Source organism: Crocodylus siamensis, chromosome 1 (genome assembly GCF_052110815.1).
Source record: "Crocodylus siamensis isolate JL-2025a chromosome 1, ASM5211081v1, whole genome shotgun sequence".
Classification (NCBI taxonomy): Eukaryota; Metazoa; Chordata; order Crocodylia; family Crocodylidae; genus Crocodylus; species Crocodylus siamensis.
Window position 1 is genome coordinate 290,376,506 of NC_143395.1, and position 26,577 is coordinate 290,403,082.

Here is a 26,577-nt window from a genome sequence, read left to right on the forward strand (position 1 = left end):
CCTTTATTTTTCATTTGCTGCTTTAGGTGCTTCTTGTTCTATGAACAGCCCAAGCTAGAATCAGCTGACAGAGCTCCTAGACTCAGGGGTGCCTCAGACACCCTGCAGCAAATTAAAACTGGATGGGAGTGGGTTCCCCCTGCACCAGCAATAGGGTAGGATGGGATCAGATTCACAGTCCCACATACATGCCTCCTCCCATGCACATGTAGCATGGCAGGAAGCGGGTGTGATTGTGTGGATCACTCATTAGATCCCATCACACCCTTATTTGCATGCACAGAAGGGACCCCTGTGCTTACCCACCCATTCTTCCTTCAAAAGTCATACTGTGGTCTAAGGGCATATGTAAATGAAACAGGGGCCCTAAATTGAAGTGGTGGGTTTTAAGAAACTCCACTTCAATTTAGGGCTGATTAAACCCCTGTGTCATGCACACACCCTGCTGACTTGCCTTCCTCTTCCGGGGGGAGGGGAGGGTAAGCTGTCAGCAGAGCAGTCCCTGCACTGTGGGGGCGGGGGGCTGGTGCATCCCTCTGCAGCAGCAGTGGCCCTCTCAGGCAGCACCCCTCTGCAGGCACCCAGCTTGGGCAGTCCTGGGGAGCCACTGCAGCCATGGAGGGAAGCACTGGGTACCTACGCAGCTCAGACAGGAAAGCTCCAGGGAGGGGAAACAAAAAGATCAGACTTGCTGCTTTTCTTGGGTAGAGCCTGCTTTTCCGGGCTACTGTCAGGCTGCCTGCGGAGCCCCTGAGCTGCATGGAGCCCGGTGCTTCACTCCACAGCTGTAGGAGCAGTAAACAAAAACTCCTCAAAGCAGTTTTAGTTTGCTGTGCCCCAAGTCCTTTAAGGCATATTACACCGCTGAATTTCCTACAGCGGCTGGAATTAATGCGCAATACACCTCCGAGGCGTGCAAACACCAACACCATTAAAGTGGTGCAAAAGCATTTAGCCCACTTTAAAGTGTCATTCACACATGCCTCTTGTTTCATCTACACATGGCCTAAAGGTTTACATTTTACTCACAGAGGTTAGTATAGGGGTGGGCAATTATTTTGGCTGGAGGGATGCTTAATGAGTTTTGGTGAGTTGTCAAGGGCTGCAATGTTAGCCCTGCGCCTTGACAAGTGCAGGGCTAACACCCACCCCCTGGTCACCAACTTGGGACTGGAAGTCCTATCCTCTGACCCCTGATTTTTGCTACCAGAATTCTCTCTCCTTGCCCTGGTAATACTACTTTGGGAAGGTGGGGGTTGCCATCTTGGAAACAGAAAAAAACCCCCAAATCATACACTAAATGTCAAACATCTACTATAGCATATTTTAATCTTCTTTCAAAAAATATTTTTGTCCTAATTTATGTGTATTTGAATACTATATATAGAGATGATTGCATAATAGGTCAAAAATAAAGTCTTACTCTTGTGTATTGTGTGTGGGGGAGAGTGTGGGGTGTGGTTGGGGGAGTGAGGTGTGTGTATGGTGGGGTATGTGAGTGTGTGGGGTTTGTGAGGGTGTAGCTGTGTGTGGGGAGATGTGGGATATATTAAGGAGTGTGTGTATATGTGGGAGGGTTTTGGGGGTGGTGTGGGTGTGGGGGGTTTGTAGAGTGTGATGGGGGTAGGGGAGTGTGGGCACCCCCCACACACACTCCTGCTATGGCACACAGCCCCCACAGCTGGTGGCAGCAGCAGCAACAGGCAGCAGGCCCTCCAAATGATTGTGGTCCACACAGACACAGCCACTGGGCAGTGCGCAACTCCAGCCAGTTCCAGGAGCTGCTCATGGTGGTGAGGAGCAGAGCCAGGCTGGCCCGCCTCTCTCGTTCGGGGCTCATGTACAGCTCCAGGGGTGATAGAGCCGGCTGCCTTCCCCGCTCCCTGCCATCTTGTACAGCTCACAGGACTCTGCTGGAAGGGGCACTGCTTCCCAGTGGAGTCCTGTGAGCTGCACATGGTGGCAAGGAGCGGGGAAGACAGCCGCCTCCATGATGCAGAGCTTTCCCACAGTGCCGTGTGAGTCCCTAGAGCTACATGTGGGTGGCAGGGAGCCCTGTGCAATAGAGACGGGCTGGCTTGGCTCTGCTCCTTGCTGCCACGTGCAGCTCCTAGGACTGGCTGGAGCCATGCACTGCTGGGCAGCTGTGCCTGTGCAGGCCACAAGCACCCAGAGGGCCCACTGCCTGCTGCCACCAGTGGCAAGGGCTTTGCATCATAGGGGGGAGCATGCAGGGGAGTCTCCACACTCTTTCACCCTCTGTCACACCCCACAAACCTAACACATGTTCACAGCCTACCCACCTGAGCTCCATGCTCCCACACCCCTGCTGGGCATGGACTCTGGGCTTCACACTCCTGCCAGCCCCAAGCTCCACACTCCCACTCAGCTGCAGCTTCCCTACCTGCTGCCCAGAGGGAGCACTGCAGTAGGGATGCAGGAGGAGCCTCTGGAGGCTGGGAAAGCCAAGCAGGTCTCCCAGCAGCTGCAGCAGTGGTCCTGCCCAGAAGCTATGCATGCTGACTGGGGCTAGGGCTGGGGCTGGGGCTGGGGCTGGAGCCATCCCACACAGGAGGGTACAATTAATTGGTGGGTGCCCTCAGGCCAGATGAAACCACCCTGTGGGCCATATTTTGCCTACCCCTGTGTTAGTAGATCAAAAGGTGGTTTTGCATTGAGCAACTTTCATATCCAGCAACCTCCAGATCTCCAGGAGGTCCTTAAACATGAGTCACTTTGTTAGTTGTTATAATTTTACTGAATACAAGTACATTTTTGTTTAAGAAATTAAGCATATAAAGGGAAAAAAATAAGTAAATGCTTGTAGTAATCAGTAAGCAGAAAACTTACATCGAAAGTTACAAAAATCTGATCCTTTTCCAGTGTACATGAGAATTTGGTAACATTGAGACTGCTCTCCCAGGTCATCTCTAGTTTTCTCAGATTCACCCTCAAGTTTGTAATGAGCGAAGGTGTGTCGTTTACTGAAATGAACATCAGAAAGATGTGATAGGATTTCTCCACGTTTTCAAGTGAAGAGGCCATTATTTTTCAGGCATAGCATGACAAAACCCAGTTTTTTAAAATATCTCAGTCAACGTATTTCACTTACAGTCTGTACACTGGAGGACAGCCTGCACTGAAGAAAATGACATGATGCACCAGATCATGACTGTGAGCCCTGGAACAGCCATCATGATTTCTTTTTTTTCCCTCTCCTTTGAAAACACAGGAACGAAACCTTGAAGAGAAGAAAGATACAAGGAGCACTTAGATTCCTATAATTTCGTTTAAGAAAAAAGACTGTTTCTAACTATTGTCTAAAGGTATCTAAGCATTTATCATGTACCTACTAGTAGCAGGGTTCAATGGCTAAGGCATTGAATTGGGGTTTAGAGACATAATAATATAGGACTCAAAGGGGCCTCCCAGACAACTAAATTCATCCGCTGCTTTCATCCAGCTCTGGGAGCTGGTATGATCCTAAGTATATAAACAAAACCCTTCAGTCAGGCACTTGGAAATTTATCATTAGCATTAGGAGAATCAGTGCACCACAACAAAACACCTACGTCTAGCCATAGCTAAAGTCCCATGCTTCAAAGGAAAGAGAAAGAAACCAACCAAACAAAAAATAAAACAAACCCCCAAAGCAAAACCCAAACACCCAAAAGAAGCCAAATAATTAAAGTGGAAAGCATTTTTCTTAGCACTTCTAGGTGATGAGCAGAAGCCCTGAAGCATGAGATTTGCAGACACTTCCCAGAGACTGACTTTCCTTTCTAGCCCTTCAGGTAGGTATGAAATACTCAAATATACTGTATATATCACATGTTTAGCTTACTGCTTCAGGAATAACTTCTATCCTTAACATCCTGTCACTTCTATGAACTTACCAAGCTCCATATTGAAGTAATTCAGGTTTCCTGCCCCACTACTTTGTTCTAAACACTATTTTAAAACACTAGAAATCTTCTAATTTCCAGTTTAAATATAATTTTCATGTTCCTACCAATGCCTCATACAGTCTTGCTAATCTTCTCTTCTCTGTAGTAGCAATAACCTGCATAATACATTCTAAAATTGCATTAAACTTTTTCATGGGTGCAGCACAGTTGGCAGCTCATCGTTTTCCTATGATTGACCAGTACACTATGGTTCCTCTGCTTCTCTGCTGCCTTTAGTGTATGAGTCCTTACCTTACAGCAAAAATTCTTGGTGTTAGTCCTCAAACGCATGATTGTCCACTCTATGGGCATGTCTATATGAGACGCTTACTGCACAGTTGACTAAAATGTCTCGGCATTTACACATGTGACCCTCTTAGGGTTCATGAAACTAACAGAGGTGCAGAGGGAGATGATCTAATTCTTTAGGTATAATGATTGAATCCTTCTTTATATTGGCAATGTGTTATCTCCAACATTTCCAAAACAAGCATTGCATTAATGTCACTAATGAAAACATTGAATAGGATGGGTGCATCCTCTTTCGGCAAAACCCACTCTTTTATCATTTTATCAATTCTTTATACTTTATGATTATAATATTATTCCCCCTTTTCTCAGCTTAGCTAATGATCTCCTGTGGCGAGCTACATGTTAGTATACATTGTATTGTTATCCAAGAACACTTAGTGGACTGGGCCTTTAGGGGACTGAGGACTGGATCCTAATCAGCAGCGATACTGGTTTTCTCTAATTAAAAAAACCCAAACACCCAATTTTTGGATTTAAAAAATAACCCAAAAACCACAATTTCCATGATTCAAATGAAACATCACTAGTATAGAGATATTCTACTATATAATACAAAATGGAACAGTGCTTCAAAATGAAATGAAATGATGAAATGAAACACTGTCCCTTTAATATGGCAAAATGGAAATCAGAACAAAATGGTGCTGTTTTGCACAGCCCTATTAATTTGAGGTGGTTAAATGGATAATTTTTAAAACAAAATTTGCATCCCTAGCAGGAGCTACTGTCACAATTTGGCCTGTCTGGGTCTGTAGGGTGAAATTCTGTTCTGTTCTGGTCATCTAAGTTTCCAGATTTCATTGTCTACATGTGATATGGGTTGCCTAAGTGTCCAAAACAACACTTATACACAGGCTGAAATTCTATTCTTTGACATGCAGCCCTGCACATATAGACCACTGTGTGCAACTATGTAATAGACCAGGATCCTGGTTTTCTATGATTTAAAAAAACCTGTCAATTTGCAGTTAAGAAAAAGTAACCCCAAATCCACATTTTTCCATGATTAAAATGAAACACCACTATCTATCTATCTATCTATCTATCTATCTATCTAGCTATTGATGGCATTTCATTTAAATCACAGAAAAATGTGGAATCAGGGTTCCTTTTTTTAACTGAAAACTGGAGATTTTTTTAAATCAGAGAAAACCAGAACATGCACCCATGTGGATGCAGAGCAGCCTTAGACACCCAAAATGGAATTAGCCAAAATATCCTCTTCCTTCCAGGCCAACAGCTATTTGAGTTGCACACCCTCTGGTTTGCTCCCTTCTTCCTGGCTTCACATTTCTGTCTCACACCTCCCTCTTATGCCAGCCTAGTGTGGCAGCTTCTAAAGGACTGCTGGAGAAGAGTTGACCAGTGGTGTGATGGTTAGAATGCTGTACTTGGAAGTCACAGAAACTTCCCAACCTGGGTGAAGGCACCCAGCTTCCCGGGTACATGTCCTAGAAGAAAAAGCAGGGAGCTCTTGCATTTTGCCACACTTTGTTGCCAGCATGCATTCCCAGCATGCACAAGTACATGGTCATCATGAGGAGCTACACATCCGGTAATTGAATTCCAGCCTATGCATTGGGAGTGATCAGGACACAACATTCTAACTTATGGCATACTATTGGTTTTACAATAAATACCCTGAAATAGTTTCAATATCACTTTCTATCCCATTTTTTGAATGCATTTTGGTTGCTTTTTGACCACTGGTGTATGCTGACTGAAAGCTATTGTAGGAGTGATTATGGTTAATTTTAAATTCAGAAATGTATTTAAGTGGTTGAAATTATTATCATCTCTTCCACTGGTCTGTCTTGAATTTACTAGCCAGAAACGTAAAACTGTTGTCACATTGTCTTGAATGTTATCAAACAGTCCTGATACTTGTCTGGTGCTCAGACTAATATGAATGATAGTGATACCTGACTTTCTTTATAGGAGGCAATAGCCAAATAGTTTCTTCTTATTTTCCAAAAAGAATTCAATTCAGCTTATAAACTTTCATGTAAATATTGCAAAACACATGTCAGATGAGACAAAGAAACACAAATGAGGAAAAACAGTCTTTCCCTGAGGTGGCAGGCAATGCTAGAAATTTAAGCACTCATTTTTTGATGTTTAAGAAAAATTTAACTTCAGATTTCACTTTAAAATATTAATGGAACAATAGTAGATCCTCCTAAATATAAGAAAAGGCCTAGCTTAAATCTCTTTTTTCCATTATAAATATTTTTAATTGTAAGTTATAGTATCCGATGAAGCAAAAATAGACTTACCTCCTGATTTTCAAACAATTTTATCTCTTTTAACTGTTGTAGTTATATCTAGGTAGCCCAGCTCAGGAAGGTTTGAAAGGCTTGAATCTGAAGTCATGCAAGTGCATCTACAACATAGTCTTTCTTACTTCTTAGTTGTTATTTTCCACTCTATTTGGTTGATAGGAAATGTTGCAAGACACAAAGTGAGTAAGTATTTCAGTCATTTATCTGTAGCTTCCTGAACTTCCTTAATCTCTGTATTTGCACAACATATATGATTTTGCATAAAATATGCAAGCAGTAAACTAACAAAGTAAACTAAACTTCCTTCCCATTCTATCTAGCTCCATTTCCACTGTTGGATCTACCAGGCGTTAATCCTCCAACAGATGTAAATGTGTACTTAGAAAACATATCTTTTACAAATAACCTCACTTTCATAAATAAGACCTTTTGTTACTGATTGTTCCTAAAAGAGCTTTTAGGTAAGGAACTTGTCAGATTAAATGAGTACAGTAAAATTATGTGCAATGTACCTGGGAAACACACACTTCTATTTGTTATGATTACCATATGGATGGCCAAAACTGATTGCTTCAATAAAGATTTCATAGATTTCATAGACATTAGGGCTGGAAGAAACCTCAGAAGATCATCGAGTCCAGCCCCACACACAAAGGGCAGGAAGTCAGCTGGGGTCATAGATTCCCAGCAAGATAAGCATCCAATTTGCTCCTGAAGGTGTTCAATGTAGGTGCTTGAACCACCTCTGATGGCAGGCTGTTCCAGACCTTGGGGACTCAGACAATAAAGAAATTCTTCCTTATGTCCAGCCTGAAATGGTCTCGCAGTAGTTTATGACCGTTCGACCTCGTCACCCCTTGGGGCGATCTGGTGAACAAACATTCCCCCAGATCCTGGTGGTCACCCCTGATAAACTTATATGTGGCCATCAGATCACCCCCAAGCCTGCGCTTTTCCAGGCTAAAGAGCCCCATGGCTCTCAGCCTGTCGTCATAAGGTCTGCTTTCCTGACCTCTGATCATGTGCATGACTGTTCTCTGGACTCTCTCAAGCTTCTCCACATCCTTTTTGAATTGTGGAGCCCAAAACTGGATGCACAAGGCCAAGTACGGGGGAGAATGATGTCTTGGGATTTGCTTGAGAAGCATCTATGGCTGCAAGCCAGTGTTTTGGTCAATTTAGTAGCTGCAGCATTGCATTGCAGGCTCATGTTCATCTTGTGGTCAATGGTGACCCCCAAGTCTCTTTCTTCTGTAGTGCTAGCCAGCGTACCACTGCCGAGCCTATAAGGATGCTGCAGGTTTTTCTTCCCAAGGTGGAGAACCTTGCATTTTTTGGTGTTAAACACCATCAGGTTCTCATCCATCCATTTGCTGAGCCTGTCCAGGTCAGCCTGGATCACCCTCCTGTCTTCAGGTGTGGATGCTTTGCCCCAAAGCTTGTGTCATTGGCGAACTTGGCCAGTCTGCTCCTGACTCCAATGTCCACATCATTAATGAAGATGTTGAACAATATGGGTTCAAGGACAGAGCCTTGGGAAGAAAGGACACTGGTCACAGGACACCATGATGAGTGACTTCCATTAATTACTACCTTCTGGGTCTGACCACGGAGCCAGTTTCCTAGCCAGCAGATCATGGTGGACCCAAGGCCACAATTGGCCAGTTTTGCCAAGAGGTGATCATGGGATACCAGTTTGAAGGCTTTTTTGAAGTCAAGATATATGACATCAATCTCTTCTCCCTTGTCCAGGTGATAGGTCACCTGGTCGTAGAAGGAAATGAGATTGGTCAAGCAAGACCTATCTGCAACAAACCCGTGCTGGCTATCCCTTAGGATGTTGGCGTCGGCCTGTCCATTAAGGATGGCCTCTTTAATAAACCTTTCTAACATCTTCCCTGGGATAGAAGTCAGGTTGATGGGCCTATAGTTAGCCGGATCCGCTTTCCTCCCTTTCTTGAAGATAGGCACCACATTGGCCTTCTTCCAGTCTTCAGGAGCTACACCAGAGTGCCAGGAGTTTTCAAAGACCCGTGCCAGGGGCTGGGCTATGACACTCGCCAGCTCCTTGATTACCCTGGGGTGCAGGTTGTCAGGGCTGGCTGACTTGAAGGTATTCAGCTTCTCAAGGTGTTCCTTCACGAGGTCAGCATTAATGGAGGGCAGGGGATCTCCCTCACCTGGACCTCCCTGTCCTGTAGCGGGCATGGGCGTCCTATGGGACTGATGAAAGACCAACACAAAGTACCCATTTAATAGGTTGGCTTTTTCCTGGGCGTCAGTTGCCCCATCTAGTTCAGCAGGGGTCCAATGTTGCCCTTGCTTTTCCTCCGGCTCCCCACATATCTGAAAAAGGACTTTTTATTGTCCTTGATGCTTGAAGCTAGTTGGAGTTCAGTTGCAGAGTGGTCAAGAGTACAAAATGGCTGAACATGAAATAGGAACTATAGCAGCTAGCATTCTCCCTTCACAGTGTTTTCACAAATGTTAAATTTCACTAGCTTCAGGGCAATGACTTCTAATTTCCACTATGGTACATGTGAAAAGAAGCAGGTCCTATAGCTGACATTCAAACTTGCATAATTAGAAGGAAAATTAAACATTGTTTTGTTAAGGGATATGCCAGAAGTAGGAATGTGGGCCATATTTGTTTTATGATAAGAAAAAGTCAATTTAACAAGAGAAACCTTTCATTTGAAACACACTAAGACAGGGGTAGACAATATTTTTGGCTGGAGTGCCAAAAAACCCACAGTGTCTACCTTGTAAGGTGCTGGAGTGCCGGAGCCCAGAGCAGCCGTTTGCAGCTTCCCGCCTGAAGCTGGCCCACGTAGCCCCATCTGTTTGCAGCAAGGCTTGCAGCCTCCCAGCCGCCTGCTGAGAGCAGCCTGTGCTTCTTGGCTGGCAGCTTAGAGATCAGGCTGGCAGTGATGTGCTGAGCAAAATGGCCTTGTGTGCCATGCTCAGCATGCATGCTGGGGGTTGCTGACCCCTGCACTAAGATAAATATGATCATAATTAAATTTGTTTATACCACTTTCAGGGCTGATTTATTACATGGGTTTCTAGAATGGTATGGTTTCCTCTTATGTTCTAAAACTTGCATATCAGGAAAACCGGTGCAAGCCAAGGATGAAAAACAGTGTTTCACATTGTTTATAATTATTTTTCTGATAGTTGCACATTTGGACCCCAGTCAGGAGATCAAGGCCCTATTTTGTTAGGTGCTGTACACATATACAATAAAAAGATAGTCCCTTGTAAGGAGGTAGACTTGTCCCTTGATGGGCCAGGAGACATATATAGGTACAGCTGGCCCTGTACATTATCAGACTCATCTGGGAAGCTTTCAGGTATTCCCTAAAATGCCTTAAGGATTAGTAGAAGACTACTGTGATGGGAAAATAGGCTCTGGCAAAAGAGGGATGGATGAGAAGGAGCCTCTAGCAGTAGTAGGGCCAGGTGGGGGCAGCTGTCATCCTTCTTGATTTTAGGCTTAAAAAATAAAAATGTGTCCTGAAATAAGCTTGGATAAGGCAGGGAGTCCTTGCTGGGCTGAAGAAACAGATAGATTTGAAGAGAAGGTAAAGATGTAGACTCTTTGGGATAGGCACAAAGAAGATGATTTTGCCACTTTTAGATCCCCCAACCTGATTCTGTTTGTATATCTTTTTTAGTCTTTAGTTTTAGTCTCTGGAGTTGTGGCAGTAGAATCACATCACATGATTCTAACTATAGCCACATATTATCTTCTTAAGGAAAGAGTACCTACAAGAAGACAAATCTGTTGAGGTCCACAATGCTTCTGGATGTCTGGATATCTTGGGAGTTGGGCAAGAACAGCTGTATTCCTTTGTACTACTCCAGCCAGATGCTTCTTTTGCTTCCGTCATTCAATTCCTCAGTCAGCCACAGCAGCAACAATGAAGCTATGATGTATTCCCAAGTGGAAGATTTCACAAATGCTATACAAGTAAGGTCCTTTTTTCTTCTCACCTTCTTTCACAATGTCTTTTACAGAATATATGAATTAGATTCTTCTCTCATATTGGTATAAGTCTGCAGTAAGTGGCCTTACCCTCAATTTACACTACTGTAGCTGAAACTATAATTTACCCATGCATACAAAGACCCACCAACCTTCATTAAGTGTGTAATTAAGTTTACAAAGTCAAACAATTGATTGCCTTATGTATCCATGACCATAATGAATGAATAAATGCAGTGTTCTGTGAAAAAATCCAATGCAAGTATATACTTCAAGACTGTCTGATGACTGATGGATATGCACAAAGGAGCAAATTTGGGGAGTGTAGCCTACCATGTATGTGGCATTTCCTAACTGTGATTGATTTTTGCAATTTCCAATATTGTGTTCATGTTGTGTTAAATGGAATTTTGTGGAGTATTTTTGTACAATGATAGCACATTCTATTATTTACTAAATTAACATCCTTATCTTTGTTTACATATAAAATACACCGCCCGCAACTGCATCAAGCTAACTGCTGATAGATCAGCTTTAATTACTACCTTTTATTATTCCAGTCCAAGTCTATATACAGACTCCTAAAGTATGGAATAAAATTTGTCCTCCTTTGCTTTTGCTGAAGTCTAGAACCTTTTGATTCCGTAGTGTTTTCACTAAGATTTTTACTGAATGCTAAAAGGTGGGAATTAAAAATGATTTTATGGTTTATCTAAAGCTGAAATTTTTCCTGAATAACTATTTCAGAATAATGACTATTCTGGAAAAATGATTCTTGAGACATCATTCTCCCCTTGTACTCGGCCTTGGTGAGGCCGCAGCTGGAGTACTGCGTCCAGTTTTGGGCTCCACAATTCAAAAAGGATGTGGAGAAGCTTGAGAGAGTCCAGAGGAGAGCCACGCGCATGATCAGAGGTCAGGAAAACAGATCTTACGATGACAGGCTGAGAGCCATGGGACTCTTTAGCCTGAAAAAGCGCAGGCTCAGGGGTGATCTGATGGCCACCTATAAGTTTATCAGGGGTGACCACCAGGATCTGGGGGAATGTTTGTTCACCAGAGCGCCCCAAGGGATGACGAGGTCGAACGGTCACAAACTCCTGCAAGACCGTTTCAGGCTGGACATAAGGAAGAATTTCTTTACTGTCCGAGCCCCCAAGGGCTGGAACAGTCTGCCAGCGGAGGTGGTTCATGCACCTACATTGAACACCTTCAAGAGTAAATTGGATGCTTATCTTGCTGGGATCCTATGACCCCAGCTGACTTCCTGCCCTTTGGGCAGGGGGCTGGACTCGATGATCTCCCGAGGTCCCTTCCAGCCCTAATGTCTATGAAATCTATGAAAATCTATGACTTGAGTAACTCCCTGTGTGGTCACTTTTGTACTGGCATCAGAGCTACTTGCACATAAAACTATTAAAGAGTATCTATTACATTTGAGAGAACCTGGATTTAATTTGAATTAACAAATCCTTTGTTTGCAAATTTTATGTAGAACTGACCTGGTGATGGTTTGGTGAAAATGCACAGGAGACCTTGGTTTCAGATGTAAAGCAATGAGAAGATCTTCCAAGATTTCCAGAAATTTGGAGTAAGGTATCAGCAGTACGTTGGTGACACCCAGCTCTTCTTTCTCATCTGACCTTGACCCTACAGTCTCTGTACTTTCCCAGTGCCTGGATGAAGTTGGGTATTGGATGTGGGTGAACCAATTGAACCTGAATCTAGACAAAACATAAGTGATGGTGATAGGCAGTCTATATGACTTGGGGTAAGGGAGGGGTTGGGACAGCCCTAATAGAACATCTGAAATGTTAACATGGTATTTCACAAAGCAAAGAAAAGTTGCCAAGTTTATGCAGCTTTTTAATGTAGTTGCTGTATTAATATAGCTTTAAATGTGACTACAGTGCTTTATGAACAGCAAGGCCATATTCTATTCTACTTTTTAGGATTTTAAGTTGTACTTAATGCAGCATCTAAAGTGGCACTTGTAGGGCCTCTAAGGGTGCCTGTATCCATGCTCTGCTGAATTCTAATTAGAACATGTCAGAGCAGGCTTGATTAATTGATTAATCTAATTAGAATGCTCCAGCATGCTCCGGCATCACATTTATTCAGCATCCCGTGTTTCAAAATGGCAGAGAGGGTGCTTTAATTAAATGGTGTTGAAAAAGTTTTAGTTTAAAGTGCCCTCAGTGCCATTTTGAAATGCAGGGTGCTGAATACACATTGCACTGCAGCATTTTAATTAAAGCAGTTGTCTGGGAGCTGCTGTAATCAAAATGTCCTCCCCTCCCCCCGCCAGCACATGCATAAACACCCTAAGTGCAATCGTACTGCACTCTGTGTGAGTCTTTAAACCCATTAATTCATCTACTTATATGTAGCTTTAGTGAGAAAATGTAAAAATTATAGCTCTTGCCAGGGATCCTGGTTTTCTCTGCTTAAAAATTGCAAATTCTCTGATAAAAATGTCAAATTCTCTGATTAACCCCCCCCAAATATGTAATTAAAATGAAACACCGCTATATATATAGGTATCAGCTGAACACAATGTTTCATTGATATATTTACAATGAAACAGAGCCCATGGTGGGGAGGGGGAGGTGTGGGCTGCCCATTGCAGGTTTGGGGCTCCCTACTCTTCTGCCCTCCCCTGGGGGCCTATGAAGCTCAGTGGTTAGGTCCCGGTATGGCATGGCACAGTGGGCCTGGGTGGGGAGGCTCATACCACTGCTGGCAGCTCTGTGCTGTCATGGAGAGGTGCATCTATATGTATATATATATATATTTGAGGTGCACTAATATATCGGTCTCATATTGGATTGGCATCAATATAAGGAAAATTGACTGTATTGGCAATTGGCTTTTTTTGGCTGGTGTAGTCAATAATATGGCAAATCCCAGCATGGAGAGAAGTCAGGTCTGGATGATAAGTCTGTTGTAAGGGAAGGAGCATGGTGGGGGGCAGATTGAGGCGCCAGTGGTGAGGGAGGGAGTGAGGCTGGGGCTGGGGCAGGTACCGCACAGCAGAGGAGGACAGAGCCATGAGCAGCTCATCGGGGGGAAGGACAGCTCCCACTTCTACATGCACCCACAGGAGGTCATGGGGGTTTGTGCCCCTGGATCTGCACATGGGGCAAGGGCATGCTGCTACTGTGGGCAGTGCTGGGTTCTTCATGGTGGGGGGCTATGGTGAATTTTGGGGTGGCTGTAGCCTCCCCTCCTTATCCCCCTGTAGCTCTGAGTGCAAGCTGGTCCAATCCCTCCATTGGGAAGAGCCTGTCACCACCCCAGCTCCAGCCTGCAGTGGCAGCCTGTCCTCACCCCATACACAGATCCAGGGACACATGCCCTCCATGCCCTCCCAGGGTATGTTCAGTGGTGGGAACTGCCTGCCCTCCTCCATGCTCCCTGGATAAGCTGCTCTCAGTGTCATCCCCTGCTTTGCATTGGCTGTGCAGCACCTGTACCTACCCTAGCCCCACTCCCTCCCTCATGTAGGGGCCTTGATCTGCCCCTCCATGCCCCTCCCCCCACAACAAAATTACCAGCTGGACACTGCTCTCCATGCTGCCTGGTTGCATATTGGAATTGGATTGGTATCTGCCAATATGGCTCGTTAAAAATCAGCCACTGGTATTGGCCCAAAAATTCTCTATTGGTGCATCCCTAATATATATACATGCTGTCACTCATCTGCCAAGAGAGAAGTCCTGGTGCTACCCCACTGTGTGTTTTGCCAGTGTACGCATGTATGTTTCAGCAAAAGACTTGATCCACATGGTAACAGGAGGCCTGGGACGCTGGGCTTTACCTCTTGTTAGTCAGAAGTGTACCCCAAAGTTTCAAGCAGTAAAACAAACACTTCTTCTTCAACAAAGGCATTTACTGGGGTGGAGGCCACCTCAAGCGCCCCCAAAGAGGGAAACAGCCCCTTTATCCACAATCAAGCCCACAGAGCTCTGAGCACCCCAAAGGTAGCTCAACTGTTTCCTCTCCAGCCTGAGTGGCCATGTGCCCTTAAGCTTCCATGATGGTTTCTCTTCAGATCAACCCCTATCAGGCCGACACTGCTTGGTTATGATAGCCTGCCCATTGGCATACTTATGTCTTTCTGGGTGTCACGGCCAATCCCACCTTGTCAACACAGTTATTCAGGTCTCTGTAGATGCTGGAAGTCCATCTTGTCATCTCCTGCATGTAGACAGCTTTCTGACGAGCAGGGGCTTACAAGGGCCTCTATTAAATCTTTCCCCATGTACTAGCTTTACAGGTAAACTGAGGCACACAATATTATAACAACATGAAGACATTTAAAACAGAAATATTACAACAAACCCATAGTCTGCCACACTGACACTCAGAGGTAGTTTGTTACTGACTTTCACAGGAACAACCATTGATTATTTTACAGGTAATTGTGAAACAAAAGAGAGAGCCATAATAATTTTAGAAGGCCTGAACAGTCTCCTGGAAATGGTGCTTTAGTTTAGAATCAAGAAGGGCAGCAGCTTGGGCAATGAGCAGACCTGTTGATAATATCATTCTGAAATAAAATCTTCAGAAAGCCTCACCAGCATATGAAATGTTTAAAAAGACCTTGGAAAAAAAGAGTAGTTAGAACAGTTAAGTCTATATCACTCAAAGAGCAACCACCCTCTTTGTACACAAAGCTGGTCTGTGATAGAATAAACAGTTCTGATGTTAATGCCCAGAGTTCTTGGAAACTTATCGTATTCTTTTGCACAATACTTATTTTTGGTAGATTTATTTCAAAATGATTCTAGGTTTCCGCCCACTCGAACAGTACAATTAATTACAAAGGCAGAAGGCAGAGTAGGGGTGCACCTTATAGACTAACTGAATCACTGGTGTAATGTGTAACTGTGTTCATATTATAATTTACATGACAAGTCATGTGTCATGTAATTGTGCACTTGTACAAGTCAAGCTACAAACATCTAAGTACACAGTGCCAGGAAGCTTCTCTGTTGAAAATTGCTTTTCTTTCCATTAAATGTAATGATTTTATAATTCCCTAGTTTCTAATTAACTTATGATTGCAGAATGGAATGGATAGGATCTTGCAACCCTTTATGAGATATTTGTTTATATTTTGAGCTAAGGGACTTTTTCTTGCTGTAGAATACTTGAGCACAGTGTCTCATTTTACACCAACAAGCTTCTTTGCTTCCTTTTTATTACTAATGCAATTTCTCAGTTCTTAGATGTTACCTAGTAGGGCCTTAGCTGGAAATAACAGCTTTGGTTAGTGTTCCAAAATTATTTTCTAATCTGCATTCGGCTCCCGGGAACTGCTTTGTCTGAGTGAGGAGAAGGTGCCAAACAGCTTAAATTACTACTTATTAATTTGTCTAAGAGTGAAAGCAAATAGCTCTGCTCAAATCTTAATTTTATCCAGGTGGAGGAATGAGGCATCTTTTTTTTTATACTATAGAACAGTGGTTTTGAACCTTTTTGGACTCAAGGCCCCCCCTCATTCCCAACCTCCCCCGCCCCGCCCCCCCGGCTCTGCTGTTGTCCTTTACTCCCAACTCACAGTCCCCTGGCTCTGCTGGTACCCCTCACTCCTATCCCACAGCCCACTATCCTCCATCCCTGCTAGTGCCCCTGACTCCCAACCCATTTTGGAAGGATAAGGAGTTTAATTTACCAGGAAATTCATGGAATCCTGGAGGGGATGGGTTGTCCACTCTGAAAGAAGTTGAGGTATTTCAGAGTTGGGATGGATACAAGTTATTTTCTGTACAAATCCTTATCTTTCTGTATCTTGAAAGAGGAGGAAAGAAAGAGGTTTCTCCTTTGGAATAAACCTTATCTTTGTCCTGATCCCTGAGAGCTATACATTTTGTTTAAGCACTATTTCATTTCAGAAATCTGCCATATTGCTGCCAGCAGTGGTGGATAAGCAGATGGTAGGATTTTTTTCTCCAATTTAGCTGAGACAAAAGTGGGAATCTGCAGTGGGAACACCATTTACACATGGTATAAAATTGATTTTACTGGTTGCACTATAGGCACTCAACAACATGACTAGGGCACTTCCTGTCAAGTCCTTTGTAAAGACGTATGAGATGAACAATTTTTCTCTAGGATCCAGAAAGGTAGCACTGTGATGAAACTCCAGGGATCTAGGGTAGGAAATAGCCTTTTAAAATTAACTTCTTGTGAAACAATATCAGTATTAACAGAGGTTGGCCTGGGGTTCTATAGCAGCTGTGAAAATTAAGGCCTTGGGTTTAAATGATTTTATAAGGCAAAAAGATTTATGAGCCAGTTGAAAGAAAGAATACTTTTCTGTGCACCAACTAGACATAAAATTTAATGAAGCCACCTGGAAAGAATATTCACTGGAGGAATTGAAAGAATGAAGTACAAAGTAAAAAATAAAGTAATGGATTTGCTAATTGTATAAATGGTGCTTGTTCAGAATGCAGTTGTTTACAGTAGACAGCTCCCACAGGCCATACCCAGAAAAAGCAGCTGGAGTTTAAGATGAGTTAGGATTGCAGGTATGGGCCCAATGTGATAATTCAGAGAAAAAAAATGAGCCTGTATCATAAAAGTTGATCTTGCTTTCATCCATTACATGATCATAGGAGAAAGTGATTAGGACTAGTCAGCATGGATTTATCAAGAGAAAGTCATTCCTGACCAACCTGATTGCCTTCTATGATGAGATACCTGAACTTGTGGATGTGGGAAGACCTGTGGACCTTATATATCTTGACTTTAGCAAGGCTTTTAATACAGTCTCCCAAAACATTTGTGCAAGCAAGCTAAGGAAGTACAGTTTAGAAGAATAGACTGTAAGGTGGATAGAAAACTGGATGGATCATTGGAATCAGAGGGTAGGAATCAATAGTTCAATGTGTAGTTGGTGGCTGGTATCAAGTAGAGAGCCCCAGGGGTTGGTTTTGTTCAGTATCTTCATCAACAACCTGGAAGCCGGAATGGAGTGCACCTTCAGCAAGTTTGCTGGTGACACCAAGCTAGGGGAAGTAGTAGATATGCTGGAGGGTAGGGCTAGGATTCAAAGAGACCGTGACAAATTGAAGAACTGGACTACAAGAAATCTCAGGAGGTTCAATAAGTATAAGTACAAGGTCCTGCGCTTAGGACGGAACATTATCATGTATTGGTACAGGTTGGGGACTGACTGGCTAAGCAGCAGCCTTAGAAAAGGACCTGGGGGTTACAATGAAAATAAGCTGAATATGAGCCAACAGTGTGCCCTTGTTACCAAGAAGGCTAACAGCATACTGGGCTGCATTAGTAAGAGTGTTGCCAGCAGATCAAGGGAAGTGATTATTCCCCTCTATTCAGCACTGGTAAGGCTGTGTTTGGAGTATTATGGTCAGTTTTGGACCCCCAATACAGATAGGATGTGGACAAATAATAGACAGTCCAGTGGAGGGCAACAAAAATAGTGAGGGGACTGGGGCACATGACTTATGAAGAGAAGCTGAAGGAACTGGGCTTATTTAGCTTAGAGAAGAGAAGACTGAGGAAGGATTTAATAGCAGCCTTCAACAACCTAAAGGGAGGTTGCAAGGAGGATGAAGATAGACTATTCTCAGTTGTGGCAGCTGCAGAACAAGGAACAATGGTCTCAAGTTGCAGCAATGAAAGTTTAGGTTAGATATTAGGAAGAACTTTCTCACTTGGAGGGCAGTAAAGCCTTGGAACAGGCTACCCAGGAAGTTTGTGGAATCTCTGTTTAGAGTTTTAAAAAACCCAGCTAGACAAAGCCTTGATTAGGATGATTTAGTTAGCAATGGTCCTGTTCTGAGCATGGGGCTGGACTAGATGACCTTCTGAAGTCCCTTCCAACCCTAATTGTCTATGATTAACCCTTTTAGGCCAGCTCAACAAAGACTACAATATCTAGAGTAAGAATTCCTTTGGATCTTTCCCAGGGTACAGTCAGGTTACAGTTTAAAAATATGTTTAAGTACAGCAGCCTGGGCTCTTCTCTTCAGTTTTATTCTGAAGGAAATAGATATGTTTCTGACAGCAAGCTTTAAAAAAATGCAACTACACACAGGCTTGATAATGCTTTACTTTTAATTTGAAGTTAAGGATACCAAAAATCTCCACAGCTCCCTTCTGCTTCCCCTACAAATAGTTGACTCAATGTCCTGCTCTACCTCTGCTGTGCTCATGAGCATCCCATGAGAATGGATGAGATGCAGTTGTGACTGGAACTAATCTGCAGCCTATAGAAGCAGAAAAGGAGAAGTACACTAAGGAAAAAAAGACATGCTGTCAGTGATATAGCGTGTCAGCAAGTGCTGATCTGTCTAGCCAAAAAGGTTAGTGTCTGCCATATAGATTCATAGATTCGTAGATGCTAGGGGCAGAAGGGAACTCAATGGATCATCGAGTCCGACTCCCTGCCCATGGCATGCAAAAGTGCTGGGGTCACGTGCCTCAGCCAGGTGCTTGCCCAGTTTCCTCTTGAAGACCCCCAAGGTAGGGTAGAGCTTCCCTTGGAAGTCCGTTCCAGATTCTGATGCCCAACCTAAATCTACTCTCTACCAGTTTATGGCCATTGTTCCTGGTTATTCCAAGGGATGCCCTGGTAAACAGAGCACCTCTTACTCCCTGCTGCCTCTTGCTCTCCCTCCCCAGTGCATTTTTATACTGTATATTTTGAATGTCTCAAGCATGCTTGTACATTAGGAAATAGTTCAGCAGAAAATCCACAACAAATTTAGTCTGATTGCTTGTACAGACCTGGATTTTAGCAAATGGGCAATGTAGCCTGGTATTGTAGATCAATTGCAGGAAGGATAGACATCTTAATAGTGAATGGGAGATTGTAATAGGAACAGTGAATGTGGGTAGGCCTTCAAAGGGAAAAGAACTGTCTTGTGTTTACATGAAGGGAAGGTTACCGGAAGGATGCAAAAAAAGAGTGATACGATCAAAACACAGAAAATTATCTTTGGAGCAGCAGTCCAAATAGATATGAACAGTGACTGACTTACTTGCAAAGCCAGTTAGGGGCTCAAATATAATTCCATACACATTGTAGTCCCACAAGACTGTAGTAATTTACAACACTAGGATTTTGTTCCTTTAAAGTCTAGAGTCTGCAAACTCTAGAATAAATTTCTGGATTGAACTGGAGTACATGGGGCAGATTGCTTTAAGAGGGAAGATAACAGCATAAATTGAAACCCACTCAAGAGTTTACTAGAAGTACTAGACATCTTCAATTTGTTATGTCATTCTAACTGATTTATTTTACTTACATTATCTTCTGTCATTTTTTAACCAAGGACCCATGAGACATATTGCAAACTAGGAAAAAACACAATGTTTCCCACCTTTGGAAAAAGGGAAACATGACATTATGATAAGATGGGTTTTTTTTTTTTTTTGGCTAAAGTCAGCAGGAAATGGGAGGTTTTGTAAAACATGAGGAAACCTGTGTAAAGTTCTACCTGCCCAACAAGTACTAGAGCAAGGATATTAAACTTATGGTCTGTGGGGCTTTTTGCCATAGCTGCCAGCAGGGAAAGAGATAACACCACTGCTATTCAAACTTGTCACCACAGCTGCCAGAGCCTCAGTGTCAATATGGCCAACACCCCTGGAGTGAAAATCACAGAATTTTGTGTTATCAGTCACTGCTGGCAATTAGAATTAGCAGTGTTCAACCCCATCAATGACACCATGTCTCCAGCAGGCTTGACTCTGGAGTTTGGCAACATTAACCGACACAGCAATGCTAACAGCCATGGCCAGAAGCCCTGTCATTGAGGTCAGGCCTGTGAGAAGCCCCATGGTCTTTACCAGAAGCCCTGCAGTCTGGATCCAGTCCTCAAGACCTCGAGCTGAATACTATACTAAAGCATGCACATAAAAAATAGTTTTGGCAATGACTTAATATGCTAGGTTTGGAATATAGTATAGTTAAAGAATTAAAAATAAAAAAAAATACATAGAAGATGTTATCAGTAGTATTATACTGATGCCAAAACTATTTGCACACCTGTAAAAATAATTTATTTTGCAAAAAGGTACATGCCAAGCCAGTACACAACTCAGTGTTAGCATGCAGAACACTACATTTTAGAAGGATTATTTCTCCTTTCCTTGAGATCATCCCAACAACCAAAGAAAAATCTTTATTTTTATTATCATATGTTATGTTACTGTGTACTAATGCAGGGGTAACCAGCCTGTGGCATGTGAGCCACAAGTGGCAGAGGCAGCCTGTGTGTATGGCACACAGTAGACCGGGGGCGGGGGGAAGCAGGCAGCACAAGCTGCTTGTACATGTGATAGGGGTTTAGTCCTTCAGGATTGCATTCTTTGACCTCTAAATTGAAATGGTGGGTTTTATATTTCTGTCACTGTATATATGGCATTATCCTGGTCGCTGCAAACACCTGCTGAAAGCAGAAGTGGCAAGGGGCCTGATCCTTTTTCTACTTTTTTCCAGTGGAACATACCTGTCTGTCCTATGGTCGGGGGGGCCATTAATCTGTACCATTAATCTGTCACATACCACCCCCCATCCCCGGGCTATGGGAGAGGTGGACAGGCTCTACCAAAAAAAGGATCAGGTCTCTCACTGCGTCTGCCTTTAGCAGGCACCTGCAGCTGCCAGAACACCTAGGGCTGCCCAGGAATGGGCCAGCTTCCCCTGGGGCAGTATGGGGAAGTGGCAGGAGTGTGACTTGGTGTGCTGGTGGGTGAAGAAGTCACTGGGGATTATGCATGGGGCCACACAAGTGGCCTGCTAACTGGCCAGGTGCTGCCCCAGCTCAGAAGTGCCCAATCCAACCCTTCCTTGAGGCCACCTGGGCTTCTAGCACTATGTGCACCATCCCTGCTACCTTCTCTGGCTGCCAGCACACCCAATCACCCTCTTGCTGCTTCCCCACACTGCCCCAGGAGCAATTCAGCCCCTTTCTGGGCAGCCCCAAGCATCTTGCCAGTCTCAGGAGCCTGGTGAGGGCAGAAGTGGTGAGCGACCCAATCCTTTTCTTTGGTGGAGCCTGCCTGCCTCTCTTGCAGCTGGGGGGTGAGCTGACAGATTAATGGCTGCAGTGTTCCAAGTTGCAACATTGCAAACTAAACTACATTGGCATATAGTTTCATTCGCAATGATACAAACTCATTTAACATCTCCCAAACTCATGATCATGTAATGTATGATCCCATTAAGGCACACAAAGGGAAATTTTCATGTGTACATGGTAATATCACTCTGTGTACAAGTGTCCACAGTGGCAGATAGGGAAAGGAACAGAAAGCAGAACATAAGATGGAGTAAGGAGCATAAGGCAGGGAGTAGAAGGTAGAGCAGTGGATCAGACAAGGGAAGAGGACTGGAGTGCCACTCAAAGAGGGTGCAGGGCTTAATTTGCAGCACACCTGCCAAAATGGTTGGCCTCCATTGTATTAATGTAATAATCCAGGATTTTCTCCCTTTCCTTCTTATTTATTTGCTTGATTGGTACTGAAGAGGTGCAAGTCAAATTTAAAATAACTAAGATTTCAGGTTCAGTCAGAAAGAGGTTTTCTGTTTCCTTCAGCACTACCACTGTGTAAATAATTTGTCTGTTTTGTGGTTGAATTAAAGAACAGGAAAAAAATAGTTTTGAGTTGAACCAAAATGAAACAGCAGTTGTTTCCACCCTTCCCCCCTCCCCCTCCCAAATGGAGAAAAAGTATTTCAGATCAAGCAATATAATTTTTTCAATACAAAATATTTTGCTTTCATGGGATTGTTAACCTTTACAAAATTAAATTTAGCTAAACTTAGTTTTTTACTAGTTTTTCCTCCTTTTTCATCTCGAAGTGCTTGCTAAACTGTCTGAGAATTCCCTAATACTTTTGGTTGCCTTAAAACTGCAATTTTTGGCAAATGAAGTATGTATTCAAAATACCAAATGGCAACATGCAGTTAATGCAATATGGCTTATTCACCATTTGAGATTAATGATTAGCATATCAGACCTGGAGATTATGCTCTATTGATCTACCCGAGACACCCAAGGTAACTCTAAACAAGACAGTTTTTGTATGGAAGTCATCTGGCTGCAATAGCACTGAATTAAATGCAAGCTACTTCAGGCACCCCTTCACTGGATTCCAGCATTTAGTGGAGATATATTTTGGGATATATTTCCCTTTGATGTACTTGAATGACATCACTAGGAAAAGGTCTAAGGGCCATTCCCTTGGATGTTGGTGTGGTAACTATTGCTACTCTGCCATCTTTTTCTTTGTGCAAATGTCATAATTCTGCACTAATTGGTCCCCTTTGAGTTTAGAGGTGATTTGAGGAAAATGAAAGCTTAATCATTTCTTTCAGTCAACATATATTATTTATTAATCAATGATCAGCAGGGATCCTGGTTTACTCTGAAAAAAATCCCCAATTTTCTGATTTAAAAAGTAACCCAACTCCACATTTTTCTGTGATCAAAATGAAATGCCACTATATATATCTCTATATATTAGTGATGCTTTATTTTGATCACGGAAAAATGTGAATTGTGGGTTACTTTTTTTAACCTGAAAACTGGGGACTTTTTTTTGAATCAGAGAAAACTAGGATCCCTGATCATCAGCAATTGCCTGTGTATAATAGTCTCTCTTTTCTTTTATAGTGATTTGGAGGAGTCCTTAAAACCACTCATAGCCTAACAATAGCTCTCTTAAGACATCAGGCAGCCATCGATTTATGGCAGGTCATTCGATTTATGGCAGTTATCTCAAAGCTCAACTAACTTAAATTTCCTCCCTGTTGCATGGGAACACAGCAGCCCATGCTATTCATTACATAGGGACTTGCAGGCTCAAGGTCTGAATTTGACTTTAAGTAAGTCTATATTAGTCACCTAATATTTTTAAGTGAGCATATCTATATGTCCATTGATGCACTTTTCCTATTGTGCAATAAATTTAGTACCTCTAATATAAGGTACAAAATAACTGTGCATTAAGAGGCCCCTAATGAGCCCTACCAAAAGCACACATTTTTTCAGTGATGCTTAATGCACAGTAGCCTATTTTACTGTACATTAGCAAAATGACACCATTTTTATGTGCTGCTTTAATGTGCAGTAAAAGGGGTCTACTGTACATTAAAGCACAAGTGTAGATGTGCCAAGTTAGCCCTTAATCAGACCCTGTGTCCTTTTGTGCATCTCCAAGACGTGTCTATGTCCCAGGTAAGTTTTGTCAGAACCTTGATGTTTACCTTTCTCCTCCCTTTCAGCTCCCAGATAATCACAAACACCCAGGATATACTCGGCAACATAGGCAGTGGAAGACCTGGGCTAACAGTGCTTAGGCCCCCCATAAGTGTGGCTCAGCAGGTAGGGCTGCAGGGCAGCCCAGGCAAGGGCTCTGGAGGCTGCAGTGGGGGTTGGCAGAGTGGGGAGCACAGACTCAGACACTCGCAGCCAGTCCAGGCATATGGATCACTGCCCAGCATGGCAGGCAAGTCCTAGTCTGTGAAGGGAAAGGGGCGGTGGGGCAGGGGCAAGAGAGCAGATAAAGGCCCCCACAGTGTGAGAGGGAATAGGGCAGAGGCAGGGTCAGGGGCTGGATTGAATGGGGCCTCAGGGTGGGTCATGAGACTACTGGAGCCCCCGGTGGCTCATCCAAGGGTGCAGGGGGTGAGGGCACTCTCACCACTGAGTGTACCCCAGAGGAAGCACGGGAGACACATGCCCACCAGATTTGTGCAAAGGAGGAGGTGTGCTGCCATTGTGGGTTGGGCCTCTGTGCCCCACTGCCTTTGCCACTGCTGTTAGAGCTGTGCAACTCCATGTGCCTGCTGCTGCTGGGTGGGCAGGGGACACAGCGCAGCGTGGAGCTGGCAGGCACATGGTGTCGGGCAGCTCCTGAGGCGGCGGCAGTAAGGCACAGAGTCCAGACTGCAGTGGCGGTCTGCTTCTGCCCTGCATACAAATCTGGTGTGCACGTGCCCCTCATGCCTATCCCAGTGTGTGCACAGCAGTGGGAGCCCCTCTGTGCCCCTGGACAAGCCGCCTGGGGTGCTGATCGTCCCATGACCTCCAGTCTTCCAGGTCTCTCTTCCAAGAAGATGAGAGTGATCAGGAATACTCTAGAGAACTGACTGAGGCAGCTAGTACTAGAGACATGATTGTCATGGATGACATCAAGTACCTTGATATCTGTTGGAAGGATCACTCAGCTGCCTCCAGCAGGTCAGCCAACATCTTGGCAACAATAGACAACCTATTTCTGACACAGGTTGTAGAAGGCCTACTAGGGGTAAAGCCATTCTGGATTTAGTGCTGGCCAAAGTGGAGGACATCATAGCTGACCTAAGGATTGGTGGTATTTGGAAGACAGCAATCACAACCTGATTAGGTTCACCATCCACTCTAAGACTTGGAAATAAGTTAGCAGGAGAGAAGTCTTAGATTTCAAGGAGGCAGATTTTGGCAAACTCAAGTGTAGAGAGGCCCTCTACAACCAGCAACTGGATGATCTGGGAGTTTAGGAATGGTGGTGCTTCCTTAAGGAGACAATTCTCTCAACTCAAAAATGGGCGATTCACACATGAGCAAAAAGTGGGAAAGGAGGCAATAGACTTGCTTGGTTCAACAGGGATATTAGGGAGCTAATGTAAAAGAAAAAAAGAAACATTTAAGCAATGGAAGAATGGCTCAGCAACCAGAGAGGAATATACCTGTATTGCCGGGGCCTGCAGATACGAGATATGGAAAGCTAAGGCAGGCATGGAGATCAAACTGGCAATTGGAATAAAAGACAACAAAAAGTCCTTCTACAGATACATTGGGAGCAAGAAAAATATCAAGCTCCACTGTGGAACCACTACTAACTACTCAGGGGCAGCTCACAGTCAATGCCCACAAAAAGGCAGAAGTCCTAAATACATATTTCATGTTGGTATTCCTGAAATCAAATGGGGTCTGTTCACCTGACCAGAGGCCCAGGGAACATGGGGAAGGCACAGGCTACATGAAATCTGTCCTGAACAGGTTTGGGATCTCTTACAATGCTTGGACATTTTCAAGTCTGCTGGGACCCACCACCTGCACCCAAGAGTCCTGAAAAAAAACTGGCTAAGTTTATAGCAGCATCACTGGCCAAGCTGTTTGAAGAGTCGTGGAACTCAGGAGTGGTCCCAGATGATTGGAAGAGGGTCAATATGGTGCGCATCTTTAAGAAAGGGAAAAGGGATGATCCTGCAAACTACAGACTGGTCAGTTTGACTTTGGTCCTGGGTAAATCTTTGAAAAAATTATCAATGCATGCAAAGCAATGTATAGTGTTGTATATCACAAGGATTTATACAACAACTATTGAGGTGAGACTCAATAGTACTGTAATGTGAAACTCTTCTGAAACTTGCATGCATACGTGTGTGTATAAACACAGGTACCACTGGTGTCAAATCATTCTAGAAATTTCTCTTACAGTAAGATTACACATTACAATTAGATCATGTTAAAAGCATTTAAAAGTTGAGTGATCACACATCAAAGCTTATTAACAAGTACTAAGTTCCCTTCAGGCATTGTAAAGTTACTCTACTTCTGGTGAGGATTATCTTTGAGTGGTACTACTTAGCATGAGAAAGTTAACTCTGGGTGAGATGAAACTATCTGAGATAAAAGTATCAATTGTCAGTCCTTTAGTATTTTAGGAGGCACTGCTTTCGAGTGGAATACCTACATTACAGCACTCTACAGTCCTGGACTGACAGCTGGAAACAACTGGGCAACAGGGGATGGGGTTGTGGAAGAAATCCAACTTTGCGTTGGGGTTGAATCAGAAGTGACAGAGCCAGCTTTTCTTTATTTAGGGTTATACAGTGATCACAGGGAGAATTCCATACAGCATGGGAAATCACCCACTTCTCTGTTTCAAAGGATTTCATGGTTTCATAGTTTCTAGGGCCAGAAGGGACCTGAGCAGATCATCTAGTCCGACCCCCTGCCATGGCAGGAAAGAATACTGGGGTCAAACGACCCCAGCAAGATGTGCATCTAAC

General features: G+C 43.6%; 1 protein-coding gene across 1 annotated transcript in view; it reads right to left on the bottom strand.

Moving 5' to 3' along the window:
• The window catches only part of LOC149874600 (granulocyte-macrophage colony-stimulating factor receptor subunit alpha-like), a 29,702-nt gene extending 23,014 nt beyond the window's left edge, over window positions 1-6,688 (bottom strand). Inside the window, exons 1-3 of the mRNA XM_090031662.1 lie at window positions 6,536-6,688; window positions 3,113-3,241; window positions 2,851-2,984 (exon numbers count right to left, since the gene is read on the bottom strand). Coding sequence (XP_089887788.1) covers window positions 2,851-2,984; window positions 3,113-3,197 — 219 coding nt within the window. The 5' untranslated portion in view covers window positions 3,198-3,241; window positions 6,536-6,688. The remainder of the gene's footprint in view (window positions 1-2,850; window positions 2,985-3,112; window positions 3,242-6,535) is intronic.
• Between the last annotated feature and the right edge of the window lie 19,889 nt (window positions 6,689-26,577).